The 17,616-nt window shown below is 38.4% G+C and overlaps 1 protein-coding gene across 1 annotated transcript in view; it reads right to left on the minus strand.

Moving 5' to 3' along the window:
- Positions 1-1,707: 1,707 nt before the first annotated feature.
- Positions 1,708-17,616, minus strand: part of ARL8B (ARF like GTPase 8B) — a 53,387-nt gene continuing 37,478 nt past the window's right edge. The window contains exons 2-7 of the mRNA XM_005896170.2: positions 13,774-13,854; positions 12,362-12,435; positions 11,636-11,729; positions 8,085-8,152; positions 7,703-7,773; positions 1,708-2,633 (exon numbers count right to left, since the gene is read on the minus strand). Of these exons, the coding sequence (XP_005896232.2) occupies positions 2,584-2,633; positions 7,703-7,773; positions 8,085-8,152; positions 11,636-11,729; positions 12,362-12,435; positions 13,774-13,854 (438 nt within the window). The 3' untranslated portion in view covers positions 1,708-2,583. The remainder of the gene's footprint in view (positions 2,634-7,702; positions 7,774-8,084; positions 8,153-11,635; positions 11,730-12,361; positions 12,436-13,773; positions 13,855-17,616) is intronic.

A 17,616-nucleotide genomic window follows, 5' to 3' on the forward strand; every position in this document is an offset into this window, starting at 1 on the left:
AACAAAACAGATCAAATGTTTTACTTTAGAAGTGTGCCCCTCTGGGAAAACCACGTTTGATACTTTTAAATCTTTTCATTCTGGAACTGAAGTCAGTAAGGAGACATGTCTTGCAATTTCAGTTTATTAATAGTTTTGTTATGATTTTAAAAACTGGATTACAAAATGCTTAACTAGCTCTTGCCACTTATTTTCAAAAAGTCCTAAATTTGGTGTATTATGACAGTTTACAAGATCTTCTCGACTTAGGGATCAAACCTAAGTCTCCGCATTGGGAGTGGATTCTGTACCACTGAGCCATCAGGGAAGCCCATTACAAGCAATATCATTGCCTCCACCCCACAAGTCGCAATGTCAGTCCTGTGAATATTTAAGTGCTTATTTCAATTTTAACTGCCCCACAGACCCACTTCTTTGACAGCTGAGTTGATTTCTTTCTAGCACATGTTCTACAGACTGTGTTCATGGTATCTTTCCAACCCCTTTCCAATGTGTCAGCACCTTCCATCATGATGCATATTTTAAGTTCAAACTGTCAATACAACCCTCAAAATGCAAGTTTATTGAATAAAGCTGAGAAGAGCAGTAAACAGACAAAAAAAATGCATCCACCTAAATTAAAAAAATTCACGTATTTACAAAGTTCAGTAACTGTTAAGTTTCACATGCAGAAGTTAGTGCACAGGAAAATGTTGGTAGTAGTGTCTGGATGTCTTGAAACGCTGGAAGCAATGAAGAGACACACAAACACATTACGGTTTAGCTGTAGGTCAATTAAACGAACCTATGCGGTCCCCGCAAAGTCACACATTCTAGTTCTGGTTCCTCCTTTCAGGCACAAGCAAGTTGCCACATTCTTTGTAATGGTTCACAGTGACCGTTAATGGTGTTGATACATAGTAGCAAGTTTACATATCCCTTTGTTTACAGAACCATCCATCCCATCAGGGAAGTATGCAACATGCATCAGAGTAAGAACAGAATTTTAAAAGCTGAGGTTCTACTCATAAAAATGTGAGTGGAGGAAAGCAAGTAGTGTCTGTGCAACACGGTGCAGTATTTTGTACAGAATATTTTTAAGGCCATGGCAGTCTATAAATTAAAACTGGTATCATTAAAAGAACTTACGGTTGACTGCACTTTGAGTGCTCAACACGTTTGGAAATGCACTGTCTACATGAGTGCTGCTTAACAAAGGAAACAAAATCACACACAGTGTGAGGCAACACATAAGCAGGTGTACCACAGACTTTTAGCTACTACAGTGGGCTATGTAAGTAACGATTTACAAGTGATCCAGTTTTCATATGTCCCTTTATGTGTATGGAGATAACTAAGCTACAAAACATGTTCGTGGAAATCTGTACACATCTCCGTAGCATAGAAGCAAACAATAGACAGCATTGGTTCCTCCACTCTCTGTGTGATTATTCAATAACCTGCGGACACTGGGCATGATTACATCAGAGAAAGCAGGCAGGTCTAGAGTTGTCACAATAATCAGGATGTCCAATGGCACCAGACAAAACAGTGCCAAAGCTTGTATCGGTAAGAGAGAAAAATAAGACTTTTTATTTGTCTCTAAGTATCTATTGTGCTGAAAGTCAACTTTACGACTGGATATAAAAAGTCAAGAATTAGAGTGTCATGCAGCAACACTGGTTTAATAACTGGACAGAGAAAGAACAAACAGGTGTGTGAACAGTCTGACATTCTTAACACGTTTTATTATATTGGCTGGAATGCTCTAAATTCATGAAAGCTTTTGAGAAAATCTTCAATTCCCAACCCCTTAAAAAAGTGTGTTGAACCAGGAAAAAAAAAAAGGAGAAAAAATATAGAAGTAATGATCTGGACAGATACAAAACAGCATGCCTCAGTTCCTCCCGTACCCCCAACTGCCTTCTGGAGATGAAGAATTCTCACAGAGCAGAATGTGTTTAAAATTCATTGCCTAAGATCTTCCCAGTGTAAAGAACCAATAACAACATTCATCTGGTGCCTCTGTTCACTCTTTGCAGACCATTTTTTTAAATTCCTAAGGTGTAATTATACATTTCACATGCATTTGTGAGATATATAAACATCATGTTTCTATCCCACAGGAGTCAGGCTAAAGGTTTGCTAAATACTGTGTGTGGCACTAGAAACGTCATGCTGTATCAAGTCAGTATCAGTATTAAGCTACTGGACTCTATAATGAAATATCATAGATAGACGTTTACCGAAAACCAATAGAAAAACCTGGCCCAGAAAGACCAGAACAGAAGTATGCAATTTTTCTTGATTTAAGATGGTCAAAAGTGTGTTTTGTTTTGTTTAAAAAAAAAAGCTCTACACACTGTTAAAGACAAGTATGTATAGGAAGTCTTTTTGTGTGTGTTGACTTTATCATGACAACTCTAGCTGATTCTTTATGATGGATTAGGGATACACATCTTCAGCAGTGCACATGAGAAATAAACTCTGAAAAAGGCAATTTCTTGGGTTTAGGAAGGACCGTATTCTGGGAAGTACTTCAGAGGAACGGACAATAATTCTAGGATTAGAGCCAGGAAGGACTGGAAGACTTCAGGAGATGCTTCAGCTTCTTCTAGATTTTGAATGTTGAATAAGCCACTGAAGTGTGATATCTAAAGATGGAGGGAAAAAAAGTGAAGATGTTAAGACATCAAAGTGAAGAAACGAGATATCAGAGATAATATTTAAAATGCGGCTATTTCAAAGCATGTCAGGCCCGCCCTCTTCTTTTCTGCCTCTCTACTACTATAATACATAGATATCTGTATCTGTACTACTCTTCTTCATTACCTGACCTTTGAGAGGTTAATCTGGAAACACGAAGAACTGAACAGTCTCCAGTTTAAAAGTTAAATTGTGTACAGAACAGCATGTGCCTTTCTTTATTCATTCAAAAGTTTAATGATTGCCTGTAAGATCAGGTATTGTATGTGAAGTTCCAGGAATCCAAAGAGATGGGAGAACCCCTCTCTACTTTCCAAGTATCATTTGGGTTTGGAGGATGGCCCTCACAGAATTCCAGGCATAAGAAAGCGCAAAAGAATAAACAAAATGTTGAGCTCTGGATGGATGACAAGTGATAGGTGGTTGAAGCGCAGGGATGGGGAAGGGATGCCGCTCACTGCTAAGGCTAGAGCAGAGGTTCTCAAGCTCACCCTGACGTTGGGGGCTGAATATTCTTTGCTAGGAAGGTGGAGGGGAGAGTCTTTCCTGTGTATAGTAGAATATTTTGCAACATCTATAACCCCGACCATAGGATGCCATTATCACCACCCCCACCCTCAGCTGTGAAAACAAGTCATGTCTCCAGGGATCTCCAAACAGCCCCTGTGGAGCACAGCTGTCTTCAGTTGAGCACCACAGGCCTAGAGAGAGCCAGATACCCTTATGCGCCATTCTAAGAGGCTCGGAAGTTGGGATTTTATTCTCAAGTCAATAGGAAGTCATTGGAGAATTTTAAGCAGGAAAGCTATACTGTTTATTGTAAACTGTAAGTTCACTGTAGCAAGTTCAACAATGGCAACAGAGGAGGGCACCTGGGAGGGCTGCTGGTATAGAGACTGATCATTCACAACACGAACAGCAAAGGGACAAAGGCCTGAAGCACATCGGGTGTTGTAAGAACAGAGGAATAAAATGGGAAGCATATTTAAAATACAGAACTAACAGGACTGACCAAATGCAGTGGGTGAGAAATAATCTTTTCGCCTGAATAAGTGTGTTTATCATGCAGCTGCTGACTAACCCAGTGGCTAAAGGAAGAACAGATTTGGGAAAGAAAAAGACAAAGGATTTGGCAGTGAGCACATGAGGTTTGAGGTACAGAAGGTTAACACATGGAGACGTTCAGCAGGTAGTTTCAGCTGTACAGATCTGAGGAAGAAATGGAGATACCACTGTGGAGGTGGCAACTGAAGCTACAGTGGCTGAGAATAGGCAGGAAAAGCACTTTTGACAGAAGGCAGCTAAATCAAAACACTGAATTACTATCCCTTGAGTTCTTTAAAATGTGTTACCCGCATAAAGGATACCCAAGCATCTACTAGAAGCAGCACTCTCTTCTCCAAGCCTGGAAAATATTCAATCTCCCAATTTTCCAGCTAACATTCATTACAGAAACTGTAAGCCAAACACTGTATATAAAGAAGAGCCTAGAGCTGAGATGTGAACAGACACAACCTGTTCAGAGTTGGGGAAATAATGTTGAAGCAGGTCATTTGCACTTCAAAAGGAGGACAGCAGTGTGTGATATGAGCAAAGCCACAATCACTAGAACTGAAAGGAGGCAAAGGGAAATGTGAAAGTGAAATGACAAGGTTTAAGTATTTAAGAAACACATGGTAAAAACCAACCAACCAACCTATGGACACTGGACTTAAGTCACACCCTAAAGACAGATGAATCCTTAAGACCAGACTAAAAGGCAAAAAGTAAGATATTCAGATGAAGGAGTAGTTACCTCTATGATAAGGCCACAAGTATCAACCATCTTCAAAAAGACCATCTTCCCTGAAATAATCTACCCTATGCGTAGGGCTTCCCTGATGGCTCAGAGGTTAAAGAGCTGCCCGCAATGCGGGAAACCCGGGTTCGATCCCTGGGTCTGGAAGATCCCCTGGAGAAGGAAATGGCAACCCACTCCAGTATTCTTCTTGCCTGGAGAATCCCATGGAGGGAGGACCTGGTAGGTTATAGTCCACGGGGTCAAAAAGAGTCAAGCGAGCGACTTCACTTGATGCGTAGGTTGAGGACATATTACTAATGAAACTAAGGGACCTCATGCTCCCCATTAGAAAGCTGCAAGTGTAACACACAACCCAACCCATGTGCAATGAATACTTTAGGGAGCAATTTAGAAAATTCATAAATTTGGTACTAAAATATATTACAAAAGCTGAAATTAAGGAGAGTATTCTGAGATTTTTCACTCAAGAAGCCTGACTTGGCTGTTGCACTTCTCGCTCCAAATAAATAGGCTTTACAAACTAATTTTGAATCTAGTTAACAGTGGATCAGTTTCCTTGAGCTTGATAATAACATGAAGTGAACCAGGAGTTCTACGATCACAAACCTGGTGACCATGGAGCTCTGAAGTAAACTGTGAAGATTAGGCTTAAAAAGCATTAAGAAGGTCTCATCAGTTCTCCTGCGTTTCCTTCATAAATGAGCAAAGTATCTGACTAGTTTGTCACAGCAGAAAATAAGGGTTTTAAGGGAGTAATGGATTTACAGAATAGCACAACGTACCAAAAATCCTGGTTAGTATAGAACGGGGTTTCTCAATCTTGCCACTACTGACATTTTAGGCCGAACATTTCTCAGCTCTGGAGGCGAGAGGATGTTTAAGGCCACTATGGTCTCCACCCACTAGATGCCAGCATCATTCTCCTCCTAAGACAACTGAAAGAGTTTCCAGGGGGAAAAAATGCCAAATGTCTCTGGGAGAAAAATAATCCCTCCGTGAAAACCTCTGCTGTGTAAGTAAATGCTCTCTTGGGGGCACAGCTTAAAACTTAAAAAGAGTTCCCCTCAATATAGGAAAAACATTTTAAATAAACTTGAAGTAACCCTAATTGCTGAACAGTCTGTTATCAAATGAGCTAGATGATCCCAAAATAACAAGTCACTTATTCTATGTAATTAATAGAGGAGAGTTTGTGTCCATCAGCAATGTAGTGGGCTCAGACTGCTCTGGGTGATCTTTAAAGGAAGCCCAGAATCAGTGACAAAAACCATCATTACTATAAGCGAATTAGAGCAGGTCTGAGGGGAAAAGGGCAGGAGCTGAGATACAGACTGGAAATGACTGGAAAAAAAAGTTAGGTACAGGGAGAAACAATACATATTGAATAAAGGCTAAAGAAAAAGTGTCAAAAAACCTTTTAAACACACTGTTTTGGCATTATTGATTTATTACATTTTATTCTGATATACTTTTTTAATTGATGAAATGACTATGGAAGAATGGTGAGCGAGAGAGAATTTGAAGATGGGGATGGAGCCATGAGCCAAGACAGCAGGCACTCTCTAGAAGAGGAAAAGGGCCAAGAAATGGATTCTTCCCTCTACAGTCTCCAGAAGGAGCTCGCCTGTAACTTTAGTCCTAGACTTTAGCTCAGTAAGGTCAGTGACAGGCTTCTGACTGACAGCAGCAAGAGAAAACGAATATACTCCTGTGATGTCCCCCACAAGTTAAACACTGCAATTCATTTTTTTACTCACTCCTGCAAGAGAGTTTTGAAGTTGCTGCCACCATCCCCATTTTACAGATGAGTACAATGCAGAAATCTGGGAGTTTAAGTGCTCTGTCCAAGGCCAATGAGAAAGGAACTCAGGACCAGGTGTTCCACGCTGAGGCTGCCTTACTCCAAAGCCCACGCTATTTCTAGTCACAAAGCAGCCCTGATGGAGAGCCTCTTTTTCTATAGTGACCCACTGAGAGAAAATTTTTCACCAGTGACCACCAACTGGGAGAAGTGAGGAGCCATGAAAATCCCTAGGTTCCTACCCATCTGCTTCAAGGCACAGGCATCAAACTCTCCTTTCAGACTTCAGTGGAGTCTGTCATGCCAGACAAGATGGCTTGAGAAGCTTTTGTGACAAAGTTATCTTTTACTAGGGAGTATTTTTTATTGCACTGTTACGGGTCTTTTCACTTGAGCAGCTAATACAGAAAAGCCTTTCATCTTGTCAAACACTTCTCTTTCTTTTCTTTTTTTAACTTTCTGATCTTCTCCATGCCAATACACTTTAATTAAATAATACCTCACCAAATTAAGAGACTGAAGTTGAGTCAGACATATTTATTCTTTACGGATACTGTACTGGATTGAATGGTGACCACTAAAAATTCACATCCACCCAGAACCTCAGAATTTATTTGGAAATTCGGTCTTTGCAGACACAGGATGAGGTAATTCTGGATTAGGGTTGGCCCCTAGTGCAGTAACATCTGTCCTTGTAAGAAGAGAAAATAGACCCTCAGACATACACACAGAGGAGAAAGCCATGTTGAAGCCAGAGGAAGAGGGTGGAGATACAAAGCTACAATCAAGGAGGGTCAAAGACTGCTGGCAGCCCCACGGCAGGGAAAGGCAGGGAAAGATCCTCCCCTAGAGCCATCATAGAGAGCACAGCCCTGCTGACATTGATACCAAACTTCTACCCTCCTCAACCTTAGAGAACGAATTTCTGCTGTTTCTAAGCCACCCCGTTTGTAGTACTTTGCAGTCCTAGGAAATTAATACAGAATATTAAGTAGGTAAAGGGTTATTTTTGGCTTATAGTTGCGAGTGCTAACATACTGCAGTAATATACTGGTTTGATAAATGTAAAATCCTTACAGTGTCTATAAACCAACTTCTGTTAAGTCTTATTTCAAGAATGTCATTCTGTTATGAAGCACAGTTAAGACACTAGCTCTGCAAAAATGCAATAAGCTGATAGCACATAATTAATCTCATGTCTTTATTGCATTTACTTCTTTAAATAGCACAGAGGAGAGTCAGGATACTGTATTTGTTGCTAAAAAGTATAATGTCTACTCTTTTTCCTGAGGCAAAAGCAATAGTACTTTATAGGAGAAATCAAGTAAACAGAAATAAAGGTAATAAACAGTAAAAAGAAAGAGACATCCCTTCTACTGATATCAACTTCTCCACAAATATCCGTCATTTCTTACCTATATTATCCTTTTCTTTGCAAGAAATTGAATAGCAGCAAATTTCTCTATCCTGAATAGCAGACAGATTCCTGTAAGAAGCAGAATTAGGAAAGTAAGTCTGGGCTTTTAAAACAATTGTCATCTTGTCTCTCTATGCTCAATACTACTTGTTCTTTTAAATTATTATACTGAAGAAATTATGTTATTACTAATAAAATTTTACGGGTTTACTTCTCTAGTATGTCAAGTTTATCTACCCCAAAACAGGGCTATGATCATTACTAAATAATGGAGCAAGGCTAAACAAAACAAAAAAATAGTACATTTTGTGGGCAAAATAGAACCAATTAAAAACAAAAAAAAAACGAAAAAAAAACCATCATTCATTCTTAAGACATACATTTTTTCAATTAGCTGTTTCTCATCCAAGGCATTAGGAAGATCTCTCTTGTTTCCAAGTACTAGCACCTTTAAAAAGAAAAGTCACTGAGTAAATTTTATGTAAGAAAATGTCACAGAAGCATATTCACATGTGTCCACAGTAAAATTAGGAGGTTACTGCATGCCACAGTATTAAAAGCATATTTACATGACCACTGGCCTATCTCATTCACTTTCGTAATTCAAATAAGCATTTACTCTAACTTCTATTAATGCCACGCAGATGTCTAATTCAATACGTGGCTACCAACTTCTATTTAAGATATTCTAAGTCTATGGTATGCATTCTGTTATTTCTTAACAAATCTTCACCAAAATGTGAATATGATCTTAACTGCCAAGGGTAGAGGCATGATTTTCAACCACTATTACCTGTTAGGCATTAATCTAACAGTAAACATGTAAATAAGACTTTAAAATTCTATATCCATCCTATAAAATATCATGTATAAATATTAAGACAATAGGTAAGTTTGGGAACCAGGATAAATACAGTAGCCATCAACTCTGAGAACAAATGTGTCATGTGATTACTAGATGTGCTTTGCAAAAAGAGGAAAGTGGAGAGGGGCATTCCAAAACCATCTGTCTTTCCCAGGTATCTGCTTTCTGCCTTACAAAAAGCAAAAACTATGAGTACACATAATGTATTTGATAACATCCTTACTCTGAGTCAATGTTCTCCAAGAACTTGTATCTTTGACCAAGCCTAGGAGAGTGCACACCATGGCTACCTTGTCGCCTCGTCAAACACGTGTCAAACCTATGTTCTTTCACTTAATACAAGTCCCACTCCCACCCTCAACTCCAGATACTGTGACTGATTCTACTCACAGGCCCTAGACTCTTTTTCTCACAAAGAAGAAAGAGCCAAGAAAAGATGCACAGAGTGCAAGGAGCACCAAGAGCTCTTGAAAGAATGCTGAAATCGTAGGGGTCAGAGAGCCAAAAGCCAAATCTCAGCACCCTTGGGCAGCCTGTCCTCCCTTCTCCCATTCTTACCCCTTTCCAAACTCTGGTGGCTCAGAAGGTAAAGAATCCATCTGCAATGCAAGTACCAGGTTTTGATCCCTGTGTTGGGAAGATCCACTGGAGAAGGGAATGGCAACCCACTCCAGTATTCTGGCCTACAGAATCCTGTGGACAGAGGAGCCTCACGACTACAGTCCATGGGGTCACAGAGTCAGACACGACTGAGTGACTAACACTTTCACTAGTCTTACTAAGTCACCTCAGGTTCTCAACCTGGATCTATGTGAGTTGAAAAAAAAATACATCCCGGTCATTTGTGATCAGTTCTCAGTTTTGGGATTGCCTGGCATCTTAGTCCTCTTCCTACATTTAAGAAAGTCTTTCAAAAAAAAAAACAAACAAAGAAATCTTCCACGTTATGACTCTCCCTCCCAATAAAGCTATTGCTTCTATAGATACTTTCTTTTCCAGCCTTCTTTTTCTGCTAGAGAATGGACATATAATCTACGATCAACCAAAACTCTGAATGCAGAGCCAGTTTTACAAGAAAGCAGGAATATTGAACCCATTCTGCTACAGAAGGGGCATCAACTAAATGCTCTTCCAACTGGAGTGATTGTGTCTGGTGTTCACCAACTGCGTGGGGTCACCAGACTTACTGTATGATGTCAATCTGGATGTGGTCCTAGCAGCTGCTCAGCCTTCCCTTGTTCCAGTGTGTTTTCTCAACACGGTTATGGGAAGCCTTCTCAAGACTCTGTAAACTACCCAATATTGTTTCAATGAATTCCTCTCTACTTAAACAGCTTTCTACTGTTTGCTACTAAGAACTCTCATGGGGAACAAGATTTTTTTTACTTATGGTATGCAATATTTTGGTCATCTGATGCGAACAGCTGACTCACTGGAAAAGTCCCTGATGCTGGGAAAGATTGAGGGCAGAGGGAAAAGAGGGTGTTAGAGGATGAGATGGCTGGATGGCATCACCAATGCAAAGAATATGAATTTGAGCAAACTTCAGGAGATGGTGAGGGACAGAGAGGCCTGGCATGCTGCAGTTCATGGGGTCACAAAGAGTCGGACATGACTAGGCAACTGAACAACAACATGCAGAACTAGTTAATACAGAAGGAAAAGGACAGGCCTTGAAGTCAGAAATAAACAGATTCAAACCTGGCTGTGCAATACACTAGTCGCCATGTGATCCTGAGCAAGTAACAACTGTTACCAGGAGGGATCACACCATCAACCTCAGTACACTGTGAAGATTAACTGAGATAACACACTTCAGAGATCTGACACTCATGACCTTGTCATGAGGGTAAAGCCTAGGCCTTTTCCAGCATTTTTTCACTCAACAAATGGCACCACCTCCCATCTAACCATATTAGCCAGGAACTAGGAATTATCCTGTTTATCTTCCCTGCTAAGTCTGGTGGACTGTCTTCCTAAACAGCCTCCACATTTATTTCCTTCTCATAACCTTGTCTATGACCACCCCAATCCATGGTACTCTATTTTGCCAAGACAAGTTCAAAACTGTCTTGAACTTGAAAACTGTTTCAATAGCTTCCTAAAACTGTCCTCCTTATGCTAAGCTGCTTCAGTTGTGTCTGACTCTTTGCCACTCCATGGACTGTAGCCCGCCAAGCTCCTCTGTCCAAGGGATTCTCCAGGCACGAATACTGGAAAGGGTAGCCATGCCCTTCTCCAGGGGATCTTCTCAACCCAGGGATCGAACCCGCGTGTCTCCTACGTCTTCTGCACTGGCAGGTGAGTTCTTTACCATAGCACCAGGTGGGAATAGTCCCCGTGCAATCCATTTTTTAAACTGAAGTAAGAATGATTTAGGTAAGTCTGAGCATTTCAAACACCCAGTCCCACCCAGCACAGCCTCCTGAAGTACCCTTGCTGTCACAGGCTCACAATGCTCTTCCCGCCCACTCTGCTCAGCGCTCTAGAGACACCAGCCTCCTCGCAAACCCCACTTCCTCCTGCCTAAGAGCCTCTGCCTGCAACTCTCTTTTCCTCCAACTGTCACATCCCTCACATGCCTACACATCCCTCACACCTCAGCTCAAGTAGCACTTCTTGGGGAATCTTTCCTTCTTCTCTCAAACTGTATCAAATCTGCCCTGTAACTTACAACTCCATAAGCCCCTTGAATCTCTCCTTCATAGCACTTATCAGAGCTGCATTATTCAAGCCATTTTCATATCATCTACCTAGTTTCCTACTAAACCATAAGCTCCATGACGGCAGGAAGCATGTTTCTATCTACTTCTGTTCACTACTACTTCCCCAGGACTAACCACTGCTTCTACTACATACAGTTCACTGAACAGCTTGTTAAGAAATGACTAAATAGCACACTGCCCAGCATATGATGGATACTCAGTAAATATAAGCTTTCCAGACTTTAAAACAAATAAGACACTCTACTGATTTCAAACATAATTAACAAAAATGCATAATTAAACTTTTAATAATATAACTACAAATATTATAATCATATAATGTGAAATTAACCATACTTACTGGAATTCCTTGTAACTGTGGTTTATCTAGAAGATTATGTAGTTCATTTCGAGAGGCTTCTATCTTTTCACGATCTGCAGCATCTATCATGTAACTTAAAAAAAAAAAGTGATCTCAAAATGCCTCCACCATATTCTTTAATGATCACAATGAACAAATTTTTAATTTTCTTAATTTATACTACTGAAACTGTTGATCAAAATTAAGTCCTAGATTTTAAAAGGCTATCACCCCAAAATACTTAAGACTGTCCTAAAGATACAAACTACTATATACAGAATTAGATAACCTTCAAGGATATATTATATAGCACAGGAAATTATACCTATTATCTTTCAATAACCCATAATGGAATATAACTTGCAAAAATACTGAATCACTATGCTGTACACCTGAAACTAATACTGTTAAGCAACTACACATCAATAAAATAAGCAGAGAAACAGACTATTCTTTAGGGGGCTAAGACATGACAGTAAAACATGTATGTATATCCATTAGCTCTTAGCAACATAGAGAAAAAAAAAAGTGTCATTTGATGATTACTTTTTAAAGTCTGATGTTAATGGGAAATTATACTAAGAAAATACCTAAAAAAGATTTTACTGCCAGAAATTAAAATTAAGCCTTTAAAAGTATGAAAAATGACTTATTCCCTTGAAACCTAAACTGACTATAAGGGGAGATGGGGGACCAGGGGGTCAGGATGGAAGGGAGGCACCTTACACAATAGCATTGACTCCTCTGCAGTACCGTTCCCACATGCTCCGGAAGCGGGGTTGTCCTCCTATGTCCCAAATCTTCAAATCAAGATAGACAAATCTTAATAACAATATTTCAAATAACACAGTGAAGAAAAAAGCTGCAGATAGAAGAGAAAAAATGAAGCAGATATGCTCAGCTCCACAATGTGAGAGCCAAACTGCTTTGGAAAAAACTGAGCTCAAACAAGCTCTTGACGTGGAAGTTCTTGGGGCCATTTCTGAACTTGAAGTCCATATTTAATATGTTTACGTTAGATCTAATATGTGCTGCGTGGCAAAGATTTCATATTGGGGCAATACTTTCTTTGCCTGTTAACCAATAGATTTCCAATACTGAAAACCTATTCTTTAAAAAATAGTACTCTTAGAATCTGCATGATCATGCACCATCCACATTTGAAGTCCAAGAGAAAAAAAAACACTTCATTCAGAATCTATTAGAGTTTAATTGTCTGATGGGGTATATATATTAGAATGTAATCATTTTCAATTATTCCGTATATAACATAGAAAATATTCCTACCTAGGTGCTTTTCTTATATAAAATTATTTTATCCATATGAAAGCCACCGACTACAGTCATTTCACCATTATGGCTACTCTGTAGGGCTATGTAAAGGTCTTAAGTCATGATGTTTATCTTCAAAAGGCTTCCAGTTTAGCTACAAACACTGGACACATGCATAATGACATACACATGAGACATCAGAAGCTTCATTAGATAAGCTACAGAAAGAATTTAGTAAACAGCTTCTGTGAGCCACAAGAACTGGATAAAACGGCCATAAGGGTTCAGGCTGTAGAAGCAAAACTCCCCACATGAACAAAGGAGTCAAAAATAATAAAAATAAATTAAAAACTGGTCCAACAGTCCACAATGCAAACCTATCAAACTTATTCTAGAAACAAAATTATGTTAAACTAATTAATTTTTTACTGTTTTATAGTTTTAATTTTAGGGCTTAGTAGTAAAGAAAGGAAAACTAGGTTACCGTATTTGCTACCATAAATACAATACTAAGTTACCAATATTATAAACAGTTACTCTCTTTCAACATAAATTATTCATGAAATACATGCAATATTACATTCCAAACACTCTGAAGATGGGATTTTTATTTCCTAGGAACATCTAAATCCCAAATATTACTTTTGCCAACCCATATGCAAAGTTTTTTATGAGACTTAACATTTCAACACTTAAACATTTGTATCTATTAGAGAAAGAAGGAAAAAAATTAATTTATACTCTTTTGGAACATGCCCAATTAAGAACTGCCAATACTCATGTAAAAACCAAAAGAAACAAACAGAAAAACTCCTAATTTGTATGTGCTAACAATTTACATCAAGTATGGCAAGCAGCTGACGTACCTTTATTGTGACGTTACCTTTAGTTACTTTTCTCATGTTGAAGCCCACTGTAGGTATCATATCTTCACTGAACTGACCTGACTGAATGAAAGAAAACATTTGAAGTTAGACTAATTGTTACTTATTAAAACTGCAACACTGTACAACCTTTCACATCAACTTTACTTCTGTACCCATATTCAGTTCAGTTCAGTCGCTCAGTCCTGTCCGACTCCTTGCAACCCCATGAATCGCAGCACACCAGGCCTCCCTGTCCACCACCATCTCCCGGAGTTCACTCAAACCCACGTCCATCGAGTCGGTGATGCCATCCAGCCATCCCATCCTCTGTCGTCCCCTCTTCCTCCTGCCCCCAATCCCTCCCAGCATCAGAGTCTTTTCCAAGGAGTCAACTCTTCACACAAGGTGGCCAAAGTACTGGAGTTTCAGCTTTAGCATCATTCCTTCCAAAGAACACCCAGGGCTGATCTCCTTTAGAATGGACTGGTTGGATCTCCTTGCAGTCCAAGGGACTCTCAAGAGTCTTCTCCAACACCACAGATCAAAAGCATCAATTCTTCGGCTCTAAGCAAGTAACTAATTTTTTAGTGATGGTAACCTTAAGAAAATATTCCTGATAGCCATAGATTTTGAAGAGATGCATTTTTTTCATTCATAGACATTCTCCTTTTAAAGATATTTTCGAAACTAATGCAAATTTTACATATTTTTAAGTTTAAGAAAAATACTGTACAACTACTTAAGAAATCTGTTATGTAAATTTCCTCCACCTATACATACATTTTTGTATACAAGGTAGAAGTAAATCAGAAGCAAATGGTCAGAGTTTTCTATTTGTAGCACTGAAATTATATTGACAATACTGTTAAAATTCACTGTTGCTCTTCTGAGTCAGCTTTTTAATAATGCTTACAAAATGTTTTTTCATAAAGATGATCCTCCTTTTATGTAGGATTCTATTCTATTCAATTCCATTCTCTTTTTGGTTTATAACCTTCCTGTCAGAGACCAAAATTAAGTATCTTCTAATACTATTTATATTTTTAAATGTTTATGATTACACAGTGTAACAAAGGTCCATTTTACAAATGGATCTATAAATCCACACTTTCCTGACTAGACTGACGTGAAATGGCAAATTTCATATAGCGGAAGTTCTATATCTGAGTCCTCAATTCTTTCCCATTAGTCTGTTTTTTTCCAATTGGAAATAAATTAGGATTACACAAATTACTGTAGCTTATCTATATATTATTCTAAATAGAAGATCAAGAATTTGGAATGTTTAGAAATGTGGTTCATTGCTCACATTTGAAATAAACTTTAGAAAGTAATTATTTCTGTTACAATACTGCCTGCCTTTTATCAACTCTTGATATTGAACCAAGTCTCTCCACCCAAGCACATATGTCTGTCCACTCAAACATTCTTTATATCCTCTAGTGAAGTACACCTAATGAGTCACATTAATACTGATTTTATATATTATGTATTTTGCGACTTGGGAATATGAACTCTATCAACACGGGGCTCTTTAACAAAATGGGACTATTTTAAAGTCCCTAACATCGGCCAACTATTAGCCACACATTCATTTCAAAATGTCTACAAGTACTGAGCACAATGAATTCCAATTTCACAAGCTAATTTCTTCTACATATCCCCCAAAATGTTCTACTTCTTTTTCTTTTCCCCTACTGTTCAGTGGCATTTGGGCTAATTTTAGAAAAAATGTTAATATAACCATAATCACTATTTTATTTTCACCTGTCAAACAGTACAATTTTCAGAACTTTCACATATATGATTTATATGTGAAGATTTAGTTGTGATATCAAATGTACATATATCAAAACTAGCCATGACAAAAGAATAAAACATATAACCTGATTAAAACATGAGCAAAGGTAACATCAAAGGCATGCTCTATAAAGGAAATAAGCTAATAACTTCATTAACACTTCTGCTCTGAAAAAGACAATGTCAAAGAGACTCAAAACAAGCCACAGAGTAGGGGAAAAATATTTGCAAAAGACACCTGATAAAAGACTATTACTGGAAATATACAATGGAACTGTTAAAACTCAACAGTATGAAAACAATCCAACTAAAATATAAGCCTAAGATCTCACCAAAGGAGATACACAGATGGCAAAGAAGCACAGGAAAAGACGCACCACATCATATGTCACCATGAAAATGCAATTCAGAACAATGAGATACCACTGCAAACCATTTAGAGTGGCCCAAATCTGGTATTTTTTTATAACATCAAATGCAGATGAGGATGTGGAGCAAGAGGAACTCTCAGTCACTGCTGATAGGTTTGCAGAATGGTGCAGCTACTTTGGCAGACAGCTGACAGTATTTTACAAAACCAAACGTATTCTTACCATACAACCCAGCAATCACACTCCTTGGTATTTACCAAAAGGGCTTGAATACTTAAGTCCACAAAAAAATCCACACATTAAATGATTACAGCATCATTGTTTATAATTGCTAAAACCTAAAACAACCAAGATGCCCTTCAGTAAGTGAACAGATAAGACTGGTACATCCAGACAATATAGTATTATTCAGTACTAAAAAGAAATGAGCAACTAAGTCACGAAGAACATGGAGGAACCTTAAATGCATATTTCATGAAAGACCCAATGTGGCAAGACTACATACTGCATGATTCCAACAATATGATATTATGAAAAAAAAGAAAACAGTAAATAAAAAGATCAGTAGTTGTCAGGGGTGGGAGAATGAAAACAATATGGCAGTTCCTCAAAAAACTAAAAATAGAATTGCCACATGATCCAGCAATTCCAGTTCTGAGTATATACCCAAAATAACTGAAAGTAGGAATCTGAGATATTTATACAACCATGCTCACAGCATTATTCACAATAGCCAAAATGTGGAAGCTACCTGAGAGTCCATCTGATGATGCACAGATAAACAAAGCGTGGTCTATTCCTACAATGTAATACTATTCAGCCTTAAAACCTTATTCATGCTACACCATGGAGGAACCTTGAGGACACTGTGCTAAGTGAAACAAGCCAGGCACAAAAGAGACAAAAACTTCATGATTCGATTTATATGAGAAACCTACAGTAGTTAAATTCATAAAAACAGAAAGTAGAATGGTAGTTGCCAAAGGCTAGAGCGGTGGAAACAGGGAGTTAATGCTTAGTGGGTATGGGATTTCAGGCTGGGTAAATAAAAGGTCCTACAGATGGAGAGTGGTGATGGCTACAAACAAATGTGAATGTACTTATTAGTACTGAATTATACACTTAATAGTTAAGATGGTAAATTTTATATCTTGTGCATTTTACAATTATAAAAAATTGTGTGACGTAAGTGAAGGCAATCATTATCATTTTATGGAACAGGAAATAAATTCCCAAGGTCACACTGCTCAACAGTGGTTGATTATTTTTCTTAAAGTTCGCCACTGTGAATTATAATAGGCTTTAACTAATATCTGAGGAGAGGTCTGAGATAATGCCTCATTTATTTGGTATCATTAGGAAAAGAAGCTATACATAATGAGGCAGGCAGAAATCAAACCTGAAGTTTTTTGGTACCAAAACTTCTACAACAGCTTGCACACGAAGCTTTCTAAGGTGCAGTACATACTTGGCTAACTTTTCACAATCCTTGGAATATGACTGAGTATGTTCTTGGTGTTTCAGGGTCATTTTACAAATTGTAAAACAAGAAAACTAAACTCCATAATCCTCACAGGCCCTTCTGGCAGTAAAATTGTATGATTACGATCATGATGTAGGGGCTGCAGTATACTCAGCTGACCCTGAACCGTCTTAGTTGTTCATCTCTTTC

This window comes from Bos mutus, chromosome 22 (genome assembly GCF_027580195.1).
Source record: "Bos mutus isolate GX-2022 chromosome 22, NWIPB_WYAK_1.1, whole genome shotgun sequence".
Taxonomy (NCBI): domain Eukaryota; kingdom Metazoa; phylum Chordata; class Mammalia; order Artiodactyla; family Bovidae; genus Bos; species Bos mutus.